This window comes from Protopterus annectens, chromosome 2.part0 (genome assembly GCF_019279795.1).
Source record: "Protopterus annectens isolate FY-2018-M chromosome 2.part0, PAN1.0, whole genome shotgun sequence".
Classification (NCBI taxonomy): domain Eukaryota; kingdom Metazoa; phylum Chordata; order Ceratodontiformes; family Protopteridae; genus Protopterus; species Protopterus annectens.
Genome location: NC_056728.1, coordinates 1419155160 through 1419177785, shown reverse-complemented (window position 1 = coordinate 1419177785; position 22626 = coordinate 1419155160). Strand labels below are relative to the sequence as shown.

The 22626-nt window shown below is 36.1% G+C and overlaps 1 protein-coding gene across 1 annotated transcript in view; it reads right to left on the bottom strand.

Annotated features, from left to right (window-relative positions):
- Positions 1-22626, bottom strand: part of SLC7A11 (solute carrier family 7 member 11) — a 1258598-nt gene that overhangs the window by 1100148 nt on the left and 135824 nt on the right. The window contains exons 2-3 of the mRNA XM_044061647.1: positions 18669-18795; positions 3645-3760 (exon numbers count right to left, since the gene is read on the bottom strand). Coding sequence (XP_043917582.1) covers positions 3645-3760; positions 18669-18795 — 243 coding nt within the window. The remainder of the gene's footprint in view (positions 1-3644; positions 3761-18668; positions 18796-22626) is intronic.

Here is a 22626-nt window from a genome sequence, read left to right as displayed (position 1 = left end):
CCATGGGCCAGTACAGTTCTGGACACCAAGCTAATCATGGTGATCATAGCTGTATGTCTTATGATTATGTGCAAAGCATTTTCTGGATGATATAAGCAAAGAATACTCTCAGTTTATGTAAGTCGAATCTGAGTTTTAAAGGGAAAGATAGACAAGACTACACCTTTATAGGTAATGTGTGATTGAGCTTGCAATGCATGGAAATTTGACAGGTCTGGCATAAGCTGATGGTAACTGGTAGATTTCATACAGACTTTTGCACTGGAAACAGACAATCATATTCTAAATCTGGAAGTCGTAGGTACAAGGCATTACACAAGCAATAATACCGAACAAGATGTGTGTTACTGTGTAGATAACTCCCACCCTGGCATGTTATTAGGCCTGATGTTGTAGCTAGCGGGCCTCTACACCCCTAGAAGACTGCTATTTACACAGTAACACACACACCCTGTTGGGCATTATTGCTTTCATAATGTGGAGGATACCAGTACATGGACCACGTTCAGGAGATCTGCTAATAGAATAAGGTCATTATCGAAGGCTATATTTCTTCAGTGAAATCACAGGGACTAGCAGATATCTGATTCTCAAGGTTGAGCATTGCTTTGATTAAAGCATAAAGATTTGAGATCAGCATACATCTGATATTTTTAATCAGGTCACCAAACATTACCCCTAACATGCACACTGTTGACACAAATTGATGCCTGACACCACTGGAAGTGATAATAAACATGAAGTAGCTGAATTTCAAATGGTAGCATGAAATGGCACAGTCAAACACCTAGATGTATTGATGGTGTACTGATTACTGACCATCCAATCATGGGTATGTGCATTCCAAAGTTGAAGCTTGTTGTTTATAGCACAGATCAAACCTTTATGAAAAAGAGTTACATCTGTACATTATTAGCATAATAACAGCAATACTCTAAATTACCACAGTTTTGGCAATTTTCACAAGAAAATATTCACAATCGTACAATACCTTCTCAGATATCTTTAAGGCTTCAGAATATTACAGGATATGTTAATAGAAGACCGAAGGCTCACCAGGAAGAAATATAATATAGGAAGTAGTAGATGTAGTTATATCCTCAAGTAAACAATTAATGGTATGTTTCTTCATTATGATTTAGGCCAGGTTCTACAAACAGGTGTGTATCATGCACTTGCAGCAACATGGCCGTACAGAAATGCATAAATCAACCAACTCATCACTGCAAGCAATGGTAAAAGGACAGCTAAGCAAGATATAGAAAGGTTAACGGCTAGCTCCAATGTTAGTTATTTAAAAGGAAAGCACATAGATTCAGAAAGGTCCACTGTAGTGTTAGCAGTGTTATCAAAAGTCCCAAAAAGTAATACCTTCAAGCAGATGCAATTGACAGACATTAATGGCTGATCATTATGCTTAACTTTCCTTTTGCCTTGTAATCAACTGGGTATTTGAGAGAGCTCAAAACCCTATTTTCTCATCCACCCTTCATCTCATTCAGTAGTAGGGGAGTTAACTTCTGTCCCATGCCACCTTTAAGCAAAAATCATTATCGACATTCATAGTTAATGAGGCATTGAACTTTGTGCATGGCAAATGTCCACTGAAGGCTGACAGCATCAACAGACTGGGAAAATGCATGTATAGCCATGGTACTGTGTTGCTACCAAGTTAGAAGTAAAGATTTTAGGACACGTAACTGTGACTGTGTCACCCAGAGATAAGAGAAAAGAGCGGCACAGACCATTGTTAGCCACATCGCTCAGAAACCAATCAGTGAGATCTACAAATATGCTGCTACTCTAAATCAAAGCAGCCTCATTGTTCTCTCCTTCTTACGGTGGCCACCGTAACAATGCTTTCTTAAAGGATGTTGTAATGTCCACCTGAAAATCTTAGCATACCTTCATTTAACAGTATTGACTTTACATCATACAATTGAGCATGCTTTATCTGTTGGGTCCCCATTATCCACAACTATTTGATTACCAGCTTTTTTACCCACTTGATTGTGTCCCCTTGGGTCTGTTGCAGTGACTCATTCTAGAGACTTACTTGTTATGGTGTTACCCCCATTGTGTTGTCATCAGTTACTGAGATCAACATGCCTGGAAAAGATGGTTATACTTCAACATCATACAGATAGTTCTTGATCCTTGGCCTTATGCAAACAAACAAAATAAATAAATAAATAGAAGATGTGCATGTATTCCGAGTTACTTCTTTGACTTGCTCGTAATTTTTGGTTTGGCAGCCAGCTAACAATCCAAACTATTGCTTTGTTTAAACTCTATATATGCTTTCTGACCTTGTTTAGCATTGTTATCTCCCTCTGCACAGGTTCTGTGTATTGCTTCCATTCATTTTGAAATGTTTAGGGGTCTATCAATTATGTTTCACATCAGCTCAGAAAAGTGAGCTACAAATCAGCAGAAGTCAGACTGGTGAGACAGGAAGCAAGACAAAGGGCTCCCGTGCCAATAATTTGCATATTTAATTACTCTGGTAGTATGCAGTGGACAATCACTTTTGACCATATACAGTCCATGGGCACACAGTATGGTGATCTCTGTCATCATTATGGGGAGATCTATGGTGATTACAATATAATCACCTTTATGAAGTGACTAATTCTTCAATAACACTGTTGAAATGGCCTGTTTGAAAATGTTTCATGCAGGGCCTTTCTGCAATAAGCAGATAAAGGTGAAAAAAGTAGCTGTACAAAAAATGGAACCAGCTGTACCACCTTTACTCTCTAGGTTTAAGTACAAAATGGTATATGTAAGAGACATTTTGAGCAGATAATGCATATATTTCTTTTCTGAGACTGCTATTAGGTAGACTAATCGTCTACTTCTAAATCGTTCTTTCTGGAAACTCCCAGGAGAGACACATGGAAATATTCTATATACTTCCTATGTTAATATATCAACTTCAATCCCTGAATGTTTGACTGTAACTTATAATGTACAGGTTTGTTTCTGTTTATATGCTACTGCAAATAGAACTGGAGCTTTTTTTCCCTGGCCTCCAATGAAAATATGAACTGCTCAGCCAGACTTTCCCAGTAAATAAAGACAAATAAATAAACAAATAGATAAATAAATAAATCATATTCTGAACAGATAATGGTTGATCAAAAGCAGAAACATGATGTTATGTTGTAGCAGCAAAATCACATTTTCAGCCTCAGACTGACTCAAAGAGCATTATTTATAGGTGTGGTTTGGTAATAGATGTATTCACTTCTCTGTCTAGGTAACCTGTAGACTCTTATTTAGAATTTGTTCAAATGCATTATATTTCTTTAGGCTGAATGATGCCATCAGCAACATGCCTTGACAGGTAGTGACACATATATTTGTATTCAAAGTGTAATGACAAAGCTGCTTAGTAGCTTATTCTTATCACGTCAGATAGTTACGTGCTTGTTTGTATATGCTGGGTCCTGTACAGCTGTTTCTGTCTCCAACACTGTTTATACTGAATTGCTTGCTCATTGGGCTTCTCCTGAAAAGGAGGTTCCCAGACAAGTGTGACATAATGGAGGTTCCATAATGCAGTGCGTGAATAATTGCAGATTATGTGACTTTGATTTGTTTTATTGCACATAATATTGAATTAATTCCATGGTACTTACTTATTGAAAATGCTGTAATGAGCTTGACTGCAAGTGGCGGTATCTCACACGGCGTGAACCATGGCTCAAGTATATACTGTCCAAAGGCTAAGGAAATCACTGCTGTAGCCGCTGGTCTATAATACAGAAATCATCTTTAAACATTTGTGTATATTACAACATGTACTACAGTGCTCATTGTTTTTACAAATTAATTGTACATACTGTGGGCATTTTTAGATTTGACTGACAGTCAGGCTCCAGTTTAATGAAATTCAAATCTAAAGCGGTCAGACAATTTGTTTAATAATATTCTTTCTTATGTATTTTCCTGTTACCATAAATGCACAAATAATAATGCACTAAATCATTTTACAAAAAAAGATATGGGGTCAGTTAAAGTACAGTAATACAGAGAAGAGTTTTCAAGTATTCAAATATTTGAAGGTTTCTTAATCAGGCAAAATGGTTAATTCATCTATATGCTGTTCCTCTACATACAGAAAAGTTATATTATGAATTCTTACAGGTTTTCCTGTAAAAGATAAAAACAATATTCTCAAATACATTAAAAATAATAAATTGACAACATACAGAAATTTAGTACTCTTGTGACATGACAATTTTCATTGCCTTCTGGAATATGAGATTATAGTTTACTGACTTTATCATTTAGGCTGAATTATTATTTTATCAAGGTCAAGGTTAAAATCCATAAGTTTGGGGTTTGAATTTTAAACTCTGATACGCATTCTTATAAAAGTATTCTCAATTAATGCTGCAACTCGGAGTAATGGTCTTTGTAGGTAAACAAATATCTCTCTCAAGCAGCTTTCATTTTTATGGGCACACTTAATTCTATCATGATAATGTGAGGTAAAAGTATCTGCTGAATTGTAGCATTAATCACCAATTAAGTTTACGGCTGTGCCTATGTATCTTTCTATGTTTATCTATGCATTTATATCATGGATTCTGTTGTAGATTTACAGTTCTTTGTATATCTTGTCACAGACAACAAAGACAGGAGGCAGTGCTTGATTGAATGGTTGAGAAAAATGCAAGACTGCAAAACAAACATCGTCTGAACCACTGAAAAACCTTTGCCTGACACAGAAAACATTTTTTTACTCAAGGTAACATATGGTTTCTTTGAGTTGCTTTATCATATATGAAATGTAATGCTTATCTCCAGCTTCTGATATAGGTAACATCTCCAGCAAGCTGTGTGATGTGTTAAATGCAAGGTGGTTCAGCAAGGGCTCAGTTAGCTTTATCAAAATTAAGGAATTCAGTTTATTGAGAACCTTCAAAAAAGATAAAGAGCTAGTGCGCATTTCAGTGAAATATAGTTTTGACTTATGATTCTCCTATCCATAAAGGAAAGAAAGTGTAAGATACTGAATCCTTCATCAAACGTGTACAATAAATATAGTGCTAATACATATGTGTTTTGCTCTGCTCTTTATTTAAATATTTACTTTCACAGAACAGTTTTTTTACAGATTTTCACCTCATTTATTTCTGGTAAGAACAGAACATTTTTTGTGGGTCATCTGAACAACAGTTCCAAAATATCTGAAACATTTTACTTTTTCCTTGTAATATCCATGGTTATCCTTTCTGTCCTAGTCTCACTTCCATGATTCACTTTACAAGTAAAGGATTCATGCTTTGTATGGTCACTTTTTAAAATAATTCATACATTTTTAAAATTAACTTTCCAAAACAAAACATATTTTCTATCAATATTTCAGTACTGCCTCTATATTAGTAATTGCATCGATGATGCCGTGTGATAATTTGACTGATTGAATTTAACATCATTCTGTTGACAGGGAAACTTAGGCCACTAACGTGTTGACTCACTCCAGGAAATTAATAACATTTGCAATTGTTTTCCTTATATAATTTTTGCAACATTTGAATCAAATTAGAGCCTTATTTAATTATCATTTTATTTATTTCTAAAATGGTAAACAAGCATTTACTTTATTATTTTAGTTTATAGACTATTAACTCCCTCAAAGCACTCTTTTGTAATCTAACAGCCAACAAATACAAAATTAGAGAAGATTAACAAGCAAACCAACAAAAGAGCGTTATTAATTTACTAACCTGATCATGTTGTATGTTATGGGCTCTGATTTTCTATTTCTTAGAATAAAGTCTGATTAACTGAATTGATAACCCAAGCAAATCAATTAACCAGTATAGAATGCATACATAAAGAATCAGAATCAGAGTAACAATGTACACAGCACATAAAATAAGAATAAAACAGCATAAAATAGTAGGATTTCATTAAAATACTAAATATAGTATAAAATAGTGAAAACTACGTTATGCTTCAAGTAAATTACATAACATTAAATTATGAGAGTAAAAATAAATTAAATGAAATACAAGAGTAATGTAGCTCTAAGTCCATTTACTGTCAGATATTCAAAATCAGCAAATTCAATAAAACTACAAAAAGGACTATACATATACATTTCTCCTCAAATACATTGAATTTGTTCTGGGCAAACTTTGTAGTTTGGTTTGGATCTGAGATACAGCCCTCTCCTTGGAAGCTCTATATAGCATAATAGTCCTGCAAAAGTCAGAAATGGCAGAAAGCACTGCAGCTCTTGACAAAAAATAGCCTGCTTGATACAGATTACAAAATTTGTATGGACATCATAATGAATATATGCATATATGTATTGACAAATTTATTACATCCCATTTTATTTCCACTAGGCAAATATGAGACAATGTGAAATTAATCTTATTTATCCTAAACAAACAAACAACAACAAGAACAAATAAATAAAATAAAACAAAGTTATATCTATATAAATTGCCAACAGTGATGCATTATGTTAACATGGAACAGCATATGATAATTTACACTGAGCATTGTTATTTGGGGTACTGCAGACATCTAGATTCCCAAAACCTTTCATTTGCATATACACTTTGTACATGAACATGTTCTTATTCTTGCACTTTGAAAGGGTCGTAGGTGTTAAATTGACTTCCAGGGGAGAAAAGGACCATCATGTAGTATATTAGATCAGTGATTAATATCTTTGTCACACAGATCAAGTTTGGGCTTTAATTCAGTCCTTTGGTCACTGTCCATGTTGTCTCTATGTCTAAGAGTTTTTTTCCAGGTATTCCATTGTCATTCCAACTTCTAAAATTAAACTGGTTGCTTGGCTGTTCTAACCTGCCATATATACTACATTTATATTTGATCTTGTGGCCTTGGTCATGGCTGAAAAGGGACCAAGAAAGACTGCTTCACTAATCTAATTATACATTAAAAATAAAATTGAATTAAAACAAAGGAATAGTTTCCATTCTTTCCACTATTGTCCATATTAGTCATGGTTCTCTTAACTTACTGTCTTTGAGGACTACATACAGCAACGGGCTGTAGAGATATTCATGTTAAATAACAACTTGCATTACAGGATATGTATTCTTTATAAATGATCAAGGGAAATATTGTCATCCAAACGATAAAAACAACTGGGCATGCTCCTGCATTTCAGGTATTTATGTTAAAAAACAGATCAAGTAGAAATACATATGCTGTTATTTTCAATCTTTCATCTGACTTCTGTTCCTGCTTCTACTTTTCACTACCTAGATGAAGATATTTTATTTTGGGTATTTTGCCATAATCATTAAACTCTACACAAATGTAAAAAAAAAAAAAAAAAAAAAAAGAATATTGAATTAATCACTCTTTCAACCAAACCCTTAACAGACTGATGGACCTACCTATGTTCCAACAGAGCAACAAAGCAAAGCCTTATCATAATAAAAATGATACTACTACTAAGAATTTAATACACAGAGTATTGTAAACAACTTATTGTCATATATAGTACATTCACTAGCTAGTTACACATACAAGTGAAATGCCTGTATCCTGGTGATTCCCCATATTGTCTGTACTAGGGTTCTCCAGCTGGAGCCATTCACAAATTGCCCTGACAATATTTTGTGCCTTCAGTAAAGGTATAGTTTAGCAGCTGGAAAACTTTTCAGAGTTTAATAGTAGTATTTGTAACTGTGAATTAGTGGAAACTATGCATAGCAGATAAATTACAACAACAGATATATTTCTATCATCATTATTCGGTACTTAGTTCTGAACTACACTGTTCTCACTGCTCTCATGCTGACTGCATTTGTTGATCCTGACAGTATCTCCGTACAGTATATGTTTCTGTTTTGAAGTCCCAGCTGTACTAGCTGCAGTTTCTATTGCTTCCCATATCATCTGCACCCATAGTTGAAAAAGTCATTAAGTGAGAGTTGAAACAGTTGTGCTGTTAACATTCTGAATATATTGTGTATTACCTTCCTCCCACCAAAAACGAATTATGTTGCCAGCTATAAATACTATTGAATTATAATGGATTAGGAATTCAAAGATGTCACAGAAGTGCATGAATGGATTAATTATGCAAGCACGAGTGGCTTTGTACTGGAGGTTTTCTGCAATTAGAAAGTACCCTTTGTGGCTTTAATGCAAAACAGAAGCAAAGCTTGAACTGCATGCACCCTGCTGTAGACTACCTGTTGTTACTGTACCCTTCTTTTGGGGGCAATGATTCTTGCATGTTGTCTTTAAGTTTTTAACAAGTTGTTTTAAATTACTGAATAAAAAATCTAGGGGCACACTATGCCTGTAACCATGACTATGCAGTTTAGGCAGAAATCTTAGTCGGAGGGAAAGAAATATTAAACATTGATTTAACAACAGTATAACTGATTACCAGGACTGAACTGGAAGGTTTCTGTATAATTAAGTGATAGGCAGCCATAATGCAGTTTAGCCACCCAGCTTCAATTCATTAATAATGTCCTTGACAGGGGCTATGTATTTGTGGAACACTCCAACTTTTAATGTCATAGACATTTATAGTTAACAACTAATCAAGTTTAGTCCCTCTGCGCTCCAGCCCTTCACTTCAATATCCCATTTCTTTGCATAATACTCATATTCCATTTTCCTGATTTTTGAGCCCAGGTACTGATATAATATTAATTTAATCAATTAAATTGTATTTTTGTTAAAGCAAATAAGAATCTTAAATCACAACCAGTGATACCTTGTCTGGTTCCTTACTGAAATATCAGCAATCGAATTGTTGAGTGCCAAGAAACAGGAAACAAAATGGTTGAAAACCCAAGGAAAGAGTGAACCTTGAATATCCCTCTTCTCCTTTAAACCACAAACTGATATATATATATATATATATATATATATATATATATATATATATATATATATATATATATACCAATGTTGATATTGTACCTCAGTTAAAAGGAAGTATTCTGGGAAATGGCCATCCTGACTTGCTAAACATACTTTTGTTTTTTCTGTAATTCAGTCTCCACGTTTCATGAGTGGTTGTTGTAGGTCTAGGCATTTCAAATGGTTACACCTCATCCCTGTGTTTGTTGTCATGGGTAATAACATGAGTTTTTTTTTCTTACCCATATCTTCTTTGGTCAATGACTACAATTTTCTGTGTATTATATGGCACGACTATAATTAATGTAGTAGAGAATTTAAATGGGTAAGTTTTGACAAAGTTAAGGGTGGTAGGAAATGTGTGGGAATCTTAGTAATGGGAGGAGGAGGTTGCATAATGATGAAATGAGTTGAACTGAGTTGAAAAGAGGTTGGATGGTGAGTTGTTTGTAGAAGGCTGTACAGTAAGAGAGATTTGATTGTGGTCTTATAGTATAGACCAAATGAAGACGAGATGGAGTACTTAGAGGCATGAATGAAGGCTATTGAGAGTATGAGGATACAAGTGTCAGGATTATACAGGGAATGATTTTAACATGGTTCTAGACCCACAATTAGATTGGCAGAGTGAAGTTTCATTTTAAGTAACAGAAAGTATTTGGACAATGGGCATGTCAAGACTCTATGATATAAGGCAATAAAGATGGGAAATGAAGAAGCAATTAACATTCAGCAGAGATGAAAGTAAACAAGGTAGTAGATATGATTATGGTGGATCAGGATACAATGTTGGAAGTGAAAGAGGTGCAAATAATGGAAACAGGGGTGTTGGACTATGATTTAGTAGCTATGAGTTGAAGATGAGGAGAAACTGGAATTAAAAGCTGCTGAATTCTGTGAGTTTGAAAGGGTCAGATGATGTGGTTTGGTTGCAAATTATGGTAAGAACAGTTAAATAGATTATCAGAAGGGAAAGTGCCAGCAATAGAATGTGCTGGATCTAGGTGGCATGGAGAGTGGACTTTAAGGAATACAGAGAGAATATTAATAGCTTCAAAAGGAACAGAATCAAGAAACAGAAGGAGAACTAACAATGATGTAGATAAGGCTGTATAAAAGGGAAAAGTAAGAGGACAGAATGCAGAAATTAAGCTTTTGAAGAAGGAGTTGCAACAGGCTAAAGACGGTCAGCTACAGGCAGAAGTGGAAATAATGCGAATGATATTATGGAATAAGGCAGAAGTAAAGGTAAAGCTCTTAAAACAGATGTTAGATAAGCTAAAAATAATCATGGATACCACAGATGTTAGATTATTGGATGGTCACAACTAAAAATAACTAATGGGAGTATTTAAGAATTTTATGTAGGATCATACAGTGAAAAAGTGATGATACAGAAATACCTTGAGGAGTGAGAAACATGAATTTTAGATGTCGTAGAGATGGAAGGATTCATATCGAAATAAGGAAGGAGGGGATAGTAGCTGCCATGAAACATATGAAATGGGGCTAAGGCAGGAGGACCAAATGGATTCTCTAAAGTTTTTTATAAAATGGCAGATATAGAGAAGGAGAGGAGGTTGCTGACTCCTAAGGGAAAATCAAAGATAGATTTGTTTAAGGGAAAAGGTGAGAAAGAAGATCCTAATAGTTGCAGACCAATATCTTAATGTGACTTTTATCAAATATAAAAGCAAACATCCAAGGGGGATTTATAAAACAAACACACACACACACACACACACACACACACACACACACACACACACACACACACACACACACACACAATAATTGTTGAGCTTTGTAGACTGAGGAGAAAGGAAATAAGGAATGGTGAGGTGGGGACATATCTCTCACCCGCTTAGAGCAAGAAATCTGGACACAGCCATAAATAAAAGTGGGACAGAGGCCCATAAATAGGGACAGTTGTATTTATTTATTTATTTATTTATTTATTTGCAGTTTGTTAAATGGAAGGGTCCTTTGGGCCAAGATGAGCCCTTTTTCAATGGAGGCCTGGGGAGAAATCTCCATGTACAGGCATATAAAACAAAACAAAAGTTAACAAAAATCAAAATGAATTAATACAGAATTAATACAAAGCAATTATACGAGCAGGATCATCAGCAGTTAGTTCAAAGTATCACACAACTCTAAATATATTGCACTACTCTAATATTAACAAAAATCAAGTCGATATAGCACTAGTAGTATTAGTGCAACTTTATAGAACAAAATAATAATTGGTTCTGAAAAACCTGGGATGATGAAAATTCAAATTTAGGGTAGATTACTAATGCCTACAATGTATAAGGGATAGAAGGGAGTAAAATAGTCAGAGAAAAGTAAAGGAGGAAAAAAGTCTTGGATTAAATGGAGTTATGGAAGAGAAAGGTTAGGGGAAGTGGGGGTAGTGAGGGTAGTTTGGAGAAGGTGAGGAGGGGTGAGAGCAGGAGCATTCTCAAGTGGAAGAGAGATGGGTGTGGAGTAAAGTCTTAAAAGAGGAGAGGTTCTGGGTGGTTTGGATATGGGGGGGGGGAGAGAATTCCATTTACATGCTAGAGAAAATGGCAGTAGAAGTTGCCCAGGAGTACATAATTGTTTGTACACTTCAAGGAGATTCTGATATTTGGACCTAAGGGATCGGCCAGGGAGATGTATGTTAAGGATGGAGGAGAGGGAGGGGCATTGCGATGGCTTAAAGATTAGCTTGTGAGCAGTAGAGAGCTGAATGTAAAGGAGATAGCTGGGGAGTTCCAGCCAATTCAAGGACTGTAAGGCGATGCAATGATAGGAGGAGGATTTGGAACTGCTGGCCCACTGGCGATTTTATTGTAACAGGATGCTAGTTTAGCCTTAAGGGTGGCTTGTAGATTGGTAAGGAGAGTGGAACCATATATGTGTGAGGGAAGGAGGTGGGTGTTGGAGAAGGTTAGCTTAGATGAAGGGGTAAGGATAAAATTATGATGATAAAGCATTCCAAGCTTTTGGTGATATTTCTTGATGTTGGTTTGAAGGTAGATGTCAAACTTTAGTTGTTCATCGATGTGAACACTCAGAAGCTTAGTGCAGGGAACTATTTTAATAGGAGTCATGTTTTGGCTTACTATAGAGAAGGAGTTTTTATCTATTTTTGTATTTTTAGATGGGGTAAAGATCATAATTTTGGTTTTAGATGCATTCAAAGCTAGGTGATTATTAAGCATCCATTTGTGCATTTGGGGAGAGAATCAGCAGAGCAGATGATTGTAGAATCATCCACATATTGGACTAGTTTAGTGTTTGGGATACAGTGATGAAAGTCATTAATAAAGATATTGAATAGTAAAGGCCCAGTATAGAGCCTTGGGGGAACGCCTTTCAGAGTGTCAAGGTAAGAAGAGGTACATTTATTCAACTTGACGGCTTGCTGCCTATTTGAGAGGTAACTGGAGAACCAGTTGATGGAAGAGGAGGACAGATTAAGTTGAGAGAGTTTAGACAGAAGTAGGCTATGGGAAATGGTATCGAAGTCCTTAGATAGGTCTAGGAGAAGGGCTGCTACAATATTTCCAGAGTCACGAGTATGGTTGATGTTATTAAGGAAGGATATTAGGGTTGTGGTGGTACTGTGTCTGAGTCTGAAACTGTGCTGAGTTGGAGTTAGCAGGTGGTAGTCTAAGAGGTAAGGTAATAGCTGCTGGTGAATACATTTTTCAAGTATTTTGGAGATAGGGGAGAGAATGGCTATGGGGCTGAAAATGGAGATATCTGTATTGTTGCCCCCTTTGTGTAAGGGAATGATGAAGGCCTTTTTCCAAAGGAGGGGTACATAGGATTCTTGAATAGAATGATTGATTAGAATACAGATAGGGGGAGCTATACCATCAGCAGCTAACTTGAGGAAGTTAGATTGTAAGTTGTCTGGGGCATTAAAATATTATTTTAGTTTTTGGAGGAGTTTTTTTTATGGTATTGACAGGAATGGGTTTGAGGATGAAGGGAGGGGTGGTGCTGGAGCTGAAGGCCAAAAGAGATGAGTTATATGTGAGAGTAGTGGATGGAGGTAACAGGTTGTTGTTATGGAAATATGTGGTTAGCTTGGCTATGGATTCTATGAAAAAGGAGTTAAATTTAGAGGCTATGATATGATCAGGGGAGCTAGGATCAGGGCAAGGATTGTCTCTTCTGCCAGGACTAAGGAGGGCAGAGATATTGCTCAAAAATTTCTTGGGGCTGGATTAGTGATTGTTTTGAAGCTTAGCGTAATAAGATTTGCGATCGGAAGCAATTAGTTTTTTAACTCTGTTACAGAGTTATTTGAATTCTGTAAGGGAGATAGGTGTTTTATATTTTTGGTAGAGTTCTCATGATTTATCGCAGGTATACATGAGGGTTATTGTTTCTTTAGAAAGCCAGGGGGCAGTGTCAGATTTCACTCTTTTAGTTCTAGGTGGAGCTAAGCTATTATGTTAATGAATTAAGTATTAAAGTAAGTCACAGCATGGTCTAGTGGAAGAGTTAAATATTATCTTGCAAACCTAGAAAGTTGATAGAATAACAGGCTTTGCATTAGTATGAATTTTTTGAAGGGTATGAAGTCTGAAACTCAAGTGTCTGCCATTATTTTCTAACTTCAGTCTTGAATGATTTCTCACTAATTTGCCAGAAAAATACAACTTTATGAAAAACAGACCAAAAATATGAGAGAAAGATCTGGGCATTCTGAGAAAATCTGTACAGTTGAGAGGTATGGATTGGGGAATGAAACAGGAGTGGTTTTAATGGATGTGTAAAATACCTCTGACATGGTTAATTGGGATTTCATGTTTCAAATGATTTGTCAGATTATAATGGATGAGGAATTATAAGTATGAATAAAAGTTTGCATTAAGACTGGAGGGGTAGTGATTAAAATTAGTGATGGTTGGAAAGCATGATTATGCTTCTGAAGAAACTCAAATCGATGGACTAGTAAATATGCACAAACCTATGCCATTTAAAATCACACATTTGAAATATGAATTTTCAAAGACGGGTCACACAAATATGATCTCTTAAGACAGGCAGCACAAGTATATGTTGGACACTGGCATGTTTCCCCTATCCTCTATGGCTGTTGGTGCTAAACCAGGGGTGAATTTGTAGTTATCCATCCTTATATCCAGGTTATGTTTAAATTGAGTAAGAAAAGTACTCTAATTCACAGGAAGACAAAGTCAGTTCCATAAACTTGGTATTCTCTTTGATATGTACGTATCTGTCCAGCGTGTTCTATTAATCTTACTAAAGAGTGATTGAGTACCCTTGAGCAGGTGTTTCTGATGCCATTGGACTTCTGAATCTGTAATAGGTCTGACAGAACAGGTCTGCTGAGGTGCTATACGTGAGGCAGAGGTCACCTCTCAGTAGCCTCATACTGAGAAGAATAATAAGGCTTTGAGGCACTCTGTGTAGTTTTTATGATTTAAACTCTTGATTTGTCTAGTGAAGAAGTGTCATGGTCATTCCGGGTGTGACAAATGTTTGGACGGTTACATACCAAATGTGACACTACACGTAAAGTGTGCCAAGTACAGTAGAGCAATTACAACCCTGGATCTGGATGCTGTACCCTTTGACATATGCTGTGCAATGAAAAAAGGACTTCCTTACGATACTGGATATGTGGTGATCAAAGGACAAGTCATTGTCAACATCGGTTTCCACACGTCTAACTATGGAATTTCTTTTCAGGAGCCATTGTGATAGCTGCCAAGTGAGTCATGCTTGCCAAAAGATACAGTTATAAGCTTCTTGCCATTTAGTTTTAGTTCATGGGTTTGAAAACAAGTGTTTGTTTGGGATAGGCCCTCTGTAGTTATGTTATTGCATCATGTCTGCAGTCTTCGTAAAACAAAATAAATAAATAAACACTTCTGCATGTTCACTGTGTGACACTGATCTCACAGTGAGTTAGGGGACAGATAACGAAGATAGATCCTGTAACAGCGCTTTGAAGTTGCTCAATACGGAGCCTATTTGGGTGTGGATAAAAAGGTCCTTTAGCACGGGACATCATTGCATATTTCTTGTTTAGGCCAAAATGCACTTGTATAGTTATTTACAGTAATTTACATTTCAAAAGATTTATATTTTAGAGTGCAACTGGTTGAAAATAGTAAATGTTGTTTTGGAGGGATGAAAATCAGTTCTGCATTTAGAGAGCTAGGCTTCTTCCTTTTGCTGCCTCACCTGTAATAGTATGATTTCAGGGAATAAATACATAAATATATATATATATATATATATATATATATATATATATATATATATATATATATATATGTGTGTGTGTGTGTGTGTGTGTGTGTATGTATATGTATGTATGTATATATATATATATATATATATATATATATATACACATATATACTGAAGTATGGTATATTCAGAGTACAGTGTAGCTTGCCCCACTGCCAGAACACTTAATACCTTTGTTTTGCTAGCTGTCCATTAAAAGTGTAGTTTTGGTCTCTCCACAATTAGCTTTCAATAAGTTAAATGAACATCAGGATTTTTGGCAGGTCCATGTCAACTTAATAAAAAATCACTATCCTGAATGTACAGTGCTGAAATGTCAAAATGCTGAAATGTTTATTGACTTATTCTCAAAACTTTTTTTTGCCCAAGTTACAATTAAAAACTGGATTAGATAGCTATCTTCAAACCACAGTTCCTTAACTTGAACTTGAAAAGAGAATCATTTGATGACATGGACAAAGGAATTTCCAAGGAATGTAGCTCTATTAGACAGCTATAATAGCAAAATATGCATATGTGGCTGTAAGGTATTTATTAGGTTTCATGTCTAAGGAAGGAGTAGGTCCATCAGGATATTGGAGGACAGGTCAATATTAAGAACTTATTTCAACATAAACTTGTGTAAATATCATTGACCTTTGCACAATATACAGGATTGGCTAAAAGATACCCACGTTGCCCAATGAGTTATCAATAAAATCAGAATAAGGTGCTGAAGGTGGTAGTGACACTTTTATAATCTTGTAAGACACGCTACTGTGGGTATGCAGGCATGCAGACATGTAGGCATGCAGGAAAGCAGATGGCCTGTGACTTTGCCTTTTTTTATACCTTTTGGTAATGAGCCAAAATATAGACTTGCTGGCATTACATGGACATAGTAAAGAACATTTGGCATATTTCCATTCCAACATGAGTTGTTAGACAGATGAAGAGAGGGTAAGAAAGTGCATGGACTTTTAATATAGCAAACGTTTAATACACAATATGAAGTTTACCATGAGTACTAAAAAATGACTGCTGCATCATTTTTACAAAGATTGTAAAGCTATGGATCAGAAGAGGAAAATAAAAGAACAAAGTGATAGAATGAATCTGTAAAAACAGTGTCAAATGGTGCAACCCTTTGTACACAAGAACCTATTTTTTTTTGTCTTAAGTAGTGGTATGTTGTAAATGTTTGTTGTTGTTGTTTGTCTTTCGGCTTTTTCCCGGTTAGGGGTTGCCACAGTGGAACTCCGGTCCGCTAATGATTGGCAGTTGGTTTTTATGGTGTCGAGTTGCCAGCCTGACGCCCAACCTTCAACGAAGGCACGTCCATTCAGCACATGTCTTTCGAACGCCCACTCGACTGCTGGAAGGACATGCAGACTCCACACAGAAGGCAGTCCCAACCCAAGCTGAGAATCAAACGGGAGAACCTCTTGCTGTGAGGCAACAATGCTACTGCTGCACCACCGCAGAAGTACCACTGCACCAAACGGTAATCATTTAAAATGTCAGGACTTGCAAAGCTCTGTCCCAAAATGTGAAAAGTGAATGAATGAAAATATAGACACAAATAGTGAGATTGACATTTCTTGGAATCTTCCATTTTTTCTGAGGTATAGTAATCTTGAAGTTGTTATACATAACTTCAAGGGATGTGGGTGGCTAGTCTCTCTGAAAAAACAAATTTACAGGAGAAATGCTATTTTTGATAATCAATCGCTTCATGTGTTTTTGGTCTTTATTGTTGTTTCAACAATGCAAGTCACATTTCAATAGAGATCGATTATACATACTACTGCAGGCTTGGTATCTAACGTAAACTCACTTCTCCTAAAAAGATAACATTAAATTAATCTTCAGTGATATCCAAAGATACGATATATACCATTAACTGAAATCTTTATAGGTAGCATATATTATGCGATTTCCACATTGTACACATTGCAACAGTGTATTATATGGGGTCTAATTCAAAACATTGAAGTCTCATAACATTGAAATTCAAAACACTGAGACCATAACATTGAAAACCCAAAACACTGAAAACCCAAAATAACAAAAACTCAGAACACTGAAAGTGTTCATCATAACAGAGAAAACTACAAAGCACATGTAAATAACATCCCCTCCACCTATAACAACACCAAAGTAAGAAACACACTTTTTACTACTTTCTGCAGGGGGGGCAAGCCCCCCTGCACCCCCATGTGGGGGGCTCTGCCCACCACACTCCTTGTAAATTAAATATACCAACTTCTAAATCGCACTACAGTGGAAAAAAGTTAATTTCCTAACCCCACTGTAACATGATCACCATACAGAATGTAAACATACGGATGTGTTGCTTTCATGGAAGTTAAGTTAGTGTTCAGAGATGTGCTGGAAGAAGTGAGTAGGGGAAAAGTGTTTATTTTGCCAATCTGTATATGTTTTTAGGCTATACTGGTAAGTGATTTGACATTATGTTTACATTCTGTATGGTGATCGCGAAACAGTGAGGTTAGGAAATTAACTTTTTTCTACTGTAGTGTGATCTTAAAGTTGGTATATTTAATTTCCGGGGGGGTGTGGGGGGCAGAGCCCCCACATGGGTGGTGCAGGGGAGGGCTTGTGACCTGCAGAAATGCAGTAAAAAGTGTGTTTCTTACTTTGGTGTTGTTATAGGTGGAGGGAATGTTATTTACATGTGCGTTGTAGCTTTCAATCTTATGATGCACACTTTCAGTGTTTTGAATTTTGAGTGTTTTGGGTTTTCGATGTTATGGTCTCAGTGTTTTGAATTTCAATGTTATGAGATTTCAGTGTTTTGAAGTAGACCAATTATATGTTTTGCGCACAAGAACAGATTCCTAGCAGGACAATAAAGTCATTCATGTTCCATATTTTATTCCTTGCCAGCAAGACTGAACACTTATGAGTGCAAAGATACAACCAAGAAAGTGCTGCATTTATTTAACAACAGTGAAGGGCAACAAAATAGTCTGTGCCAACAGCACAGTGTGTGTGTTTTGTGCATGTGGGTATGTATATCTACATACTTACAAACACATACATTAAATATATATCTATATTTCTATACATCTTTGTATTGCACACACACACACACACACACACACACACACACACACACACACACACACACACACACACACACACACACAGCTTTCAGAAATAGCATGAGCAAGTTTCTATTAGCCTCATTATGTTTAAAACACCAGTAATGGTCTAACTTGAGCCCATAAAATGTTGACAAAACACACTAAAGTATAAATAAACTGTCAGTATATGAAAATAAAATCAATAACTTCACACACAAATTTAAGTAGTACATTTCTCCCAACATTTAAAATTCTTATTTGTAGATGAAAAATAAAAACATATATATAATCTGTAGTGTGTTAGCTTTTATTTAATCTTAACAAAATCAACAAGCAAGGAAAAAATTCAGTTCTGATTTAGTAAATTATTTCTTCAAGTGAAATAAAAGTTCAGAATCCACTTACCGTATAACAAGCAATTCCACCCAGACAGTCACAAAAGCAGGTAGTGCTCCAAAGGCTTCTAAGATGTAAGAATAATAACCACCTGATTTCTTTATACAGGTACCCAGTTCAGCATAGGAAAGTGCACCTGTAAAATAAAGTATATCAAAAGTCATCAGAAATGGATCGATTTTGGCTCACAACATTCCCATCTTTCTAAAATGTATGGCTAATAAATCCACAAAGAGAGAAAAAGTAGAAAGAGAGAGAAACACAGAAATATTAGCTTTTATTACCAGTGCAGTCTTAGTGATGACTCTTGATATCATTATTAAATATACAGACAGAAATGACACACGGCAAATGAGTAAAAGTCAAAGTTTTGCTGTGGTGACCTATGCTCTTTTCATCTGTCATATGACCTAGACTCATTATTTCTTATGCCCCCCCTTACTCATTTATCTTATGATCCGCAACCCTGATTAATTCCATCTCTGCACCCCATTTTCTATCCAGTCTCAGTTCTACAGTTTCTAACACAGGTGATACCTTGGTCTCATCTCTGACTGCTTTCCAGCAGCTGCTCCATTTCTTTCAGTTTACATATTTATATTGCCTCCCTCAGTGCAGTTCCATAGGTGTTCTCAATTTCTGGATAGCTTTAATTGCACAGGGGCCAAGAGGTGCCTTTTAATTGCACAGTGGCCAAGAGGTGCCTGTCCCAGTTGATATGTATTTTTCCTCCCTGCAGTACCATTCTGGAATGAGTTGAAAGGACAGAATACACAGGACCCCTTGCCATTGGTCAGATTCTGTACCCCACCATGACCTTACTGGATGTTTTTTATATTGATCACTGCTGGAGTAGTCTTAGCTATATAAGGTTATATTTTGCCAAGGATGTAATTGCTGTCCAGTTTCCAAACCTTCAAGGCACCTTCCACTTGCCCAACCTGTTAAGCAGCTTGAGCTGAGCTGATAAAGACAAGTATTGCGGCAAAACGTTTGAGCCTTATTGTTGCTGAAGAATACAATCCTCTTAGGCTTTTGAGGCTTGACAGTTATCTTGTGCTTTCCTTAGCTGGGCAGATAAGTTCCATTTGGGGAAAATATCCTCAGTTTTCTTATTTGTACTGATTTTTTATTACTTTCCTCTTCAGGAAAGTTGTTTTAAAGCTAGGAGTGTTGTGGTTTAAGGGATTGTTTTGAGACTGTAATGTACTTTTGAACAGAGCACTCATTATTTTTGTCAGTTTAAAAGTAATGTTATCTAACTGATAAACTATTTTCTGTGGAGAAATTGCATTTATTTTAAGGTTTTGTGGCTGCCATAGCATTTGAAAGTGCTTCCTATTGTATTTTTTCTGTAAAAAAAGTAACTTTTGCAGACTGGTCATTTTATTAGCATTGTTGCTTGTTTTTCCGAGGCAGAGGTGCCATTTTTGGCTTGATAATACAACAGATTGTCACTCCCATGGTCAGCACTTCTTCCATCCACAAAAATGAAAAAGTTAAACAGACAGCCTTTGCCATTACAGCAGGTTAGTGGGTTCCTATCACATCATCGAACTTTTACAAGTTTGAACCACATATGGTCGAGACCATATGTTCGAATTTGTAAAAGTTAGAGCATGTGAATGGAAATCTCCACAGGTGGAGGTTTCCATTCACTTCAATATAGTGAGATCTCAAAGTTGGTATATTTAAGTAGTGGGTGGTGTGGGGGTGCAGGGGGACTTGCCCCCTGTTTACAACAGTTTATTTTGTTGTCCGTTGTGTTTTTTATTTAGTTAGTTGAAGTTATGTAACTTCGAAAATAATGGTTCTACCATTAGGTGTTCGAAGTTACGTAACTTCGGCTATGTGATATAGACCCATTAACAGTTTGCCTGAGTTGCAGGTGGGTGACTGTGCTGTGGCCATTTGTTGACCACTCATCTTTTACCCTGGATCATTCTGAGTGCAACTTATAGCCACTATGGATCGGGTATTAGCTATGTCCTTTACAGCTGTTGTAGTCCCTTCATTGGGCAAGGAAGAATCACTCATGCTGGTCCTGGAAGAGGGAACAGGGAAGGTTTTCTTGCCGTGTCAAAATGCTATGCCTATCTGTGGAGAAGAAGCAGCTGCAATTAGTAACATAGCTGGCCCTATATTTCTTGTTAAAAATAATCAGAAAACCAAGAAAGTATCTACTACTCTTCAAATTTCTTTGAATAGGAGTAGTTTACTGGGACTGTCTCAGAGTCTGATTCAAGCTATTGATCATTCTTGTAGAGTAATTTCCTGGAAAAAAAAACAGGCAGGCCTCCTTTCCTGAAGAGATTCCAGATTATGAATCTGAACAAGAAGATGCAGGGACAGATTCAGGGATTTGTCCTCAGATTTCTGATTCAGACTCAGAGAAAAGCTCTCTTTCTGATTCTCCCTGTGAGGGTTTCTCCTTCTCTGAAATGATTGCTAGAAAGTTCCAGTGTTTTCAGTTGGAGAACACTGAGGTTTCTCAATCCCTCAAAAATACTATGAGTTGTTCCAGAAGCATTTTCCAGAACCTCCATCCATTCCTCCTGCATTGTCTGCTTTAGAGGATGTGTGTCTTACTGCTTGTAATTTTCCTGATAGTCAGTCAGCTGTCCCTAAAAAGGGATACAGGATGTATAAAGTTCCTCGGGCTTTTAAACTTTTATATACTCTTCCCAAACCTGTTCCAGCATTTATAGCCTTAGGTTACTCCTTTGCTGGTAAGTAATTAGTTAATTCCAGTCATACTCTTTCTAATAAGGATGGGGAAATTATTGATAAGTATTGGAAAGGTATATACTTCTGCAACTCTGAATTTCAGAATTTTAAACTGTGAGTCTCATATGTTAAAGTTTATACTGGCATATCATGAATGTATGAGGAATTTATTATTTATAGTTTCTTCATGTGAAGAAAAATCTGCTTTAAATAAGTTAGTATTTTCTGTTGAACAGGTCACTACTGTTTGTTTCCAGTTTGTGTATGATTCTGTTGATACTTCTTCTGGGTCTGTGGTCACTGGTAAAGTTTTAAGGAGGTTTGCTTGGCTGCATTCTCAGAACATTCCAGATGATGTTAAAAATTAGATTTTTAAATTATCCATTGGCTAGAGATCTAGTGTTTGGCCCCTCTGCTGCAGAGGTGATTTTTTATCCCTGCTTTTCTAAATTGTCCAAGGGATTTTAAGTTTTATGTAATGTCTTTCTGTTTGTATCTTGGAGCTTTTCTCCCCGGGCCTCCGCTGAAAATGGACATGTATCCAGTCAGACTATACCGGTCAACAAATGTAAAATAAATAAAATAAATAAATAAATACATTTTCTTTGGCAAAAAAAAATGAACAGTTTCAACAGAATTCAAATAAACATACATTTAAGAAGACAGGGAAAGGAGGGTCCAAAAACAAACCTCAATACTCCCAAAACCAAGGACTCTCCAACAATTCTGAATGACTATTTTATTTATTTATTTTTTTATTTTACATTTGTTGACCAGGCTAGTCTAACTGGATACATGTCCATTTTCAGTAGAGGCCCAGGGAGAAAAGCTCCAGGAAAAACATACAAAAAATAATAGAGGATATAACAGAAACAATGTAAACAGCAGTAATTGTTACATAAAAACACTATACCAAAAAATTGATTAATTTTTTTTCTTTTTTAACAGAAGATGAACTACTCTTAGTAAATATAGCATAATCAAAATCCTTTAAGGGTAGTATACTAAAGAAGGTATAACATACTTGTAAACATTGAATTTATATGCAAAACTTAGTATAGAGAAGCATTATAGTAAGGTTGTAGTAGATGTAGGCTGAATAATAGAGTCAAGAAAAAATGTTAGTCAAGTCAAGAGACCTTGTGGTGCCCTCCCACTCTGGCCCTCATTCTCTTCCAGAAAGTATGAATCTACATTCTTCTCTTTGACAACAGATTGTTTCAGACAAATGGGTTCTAAA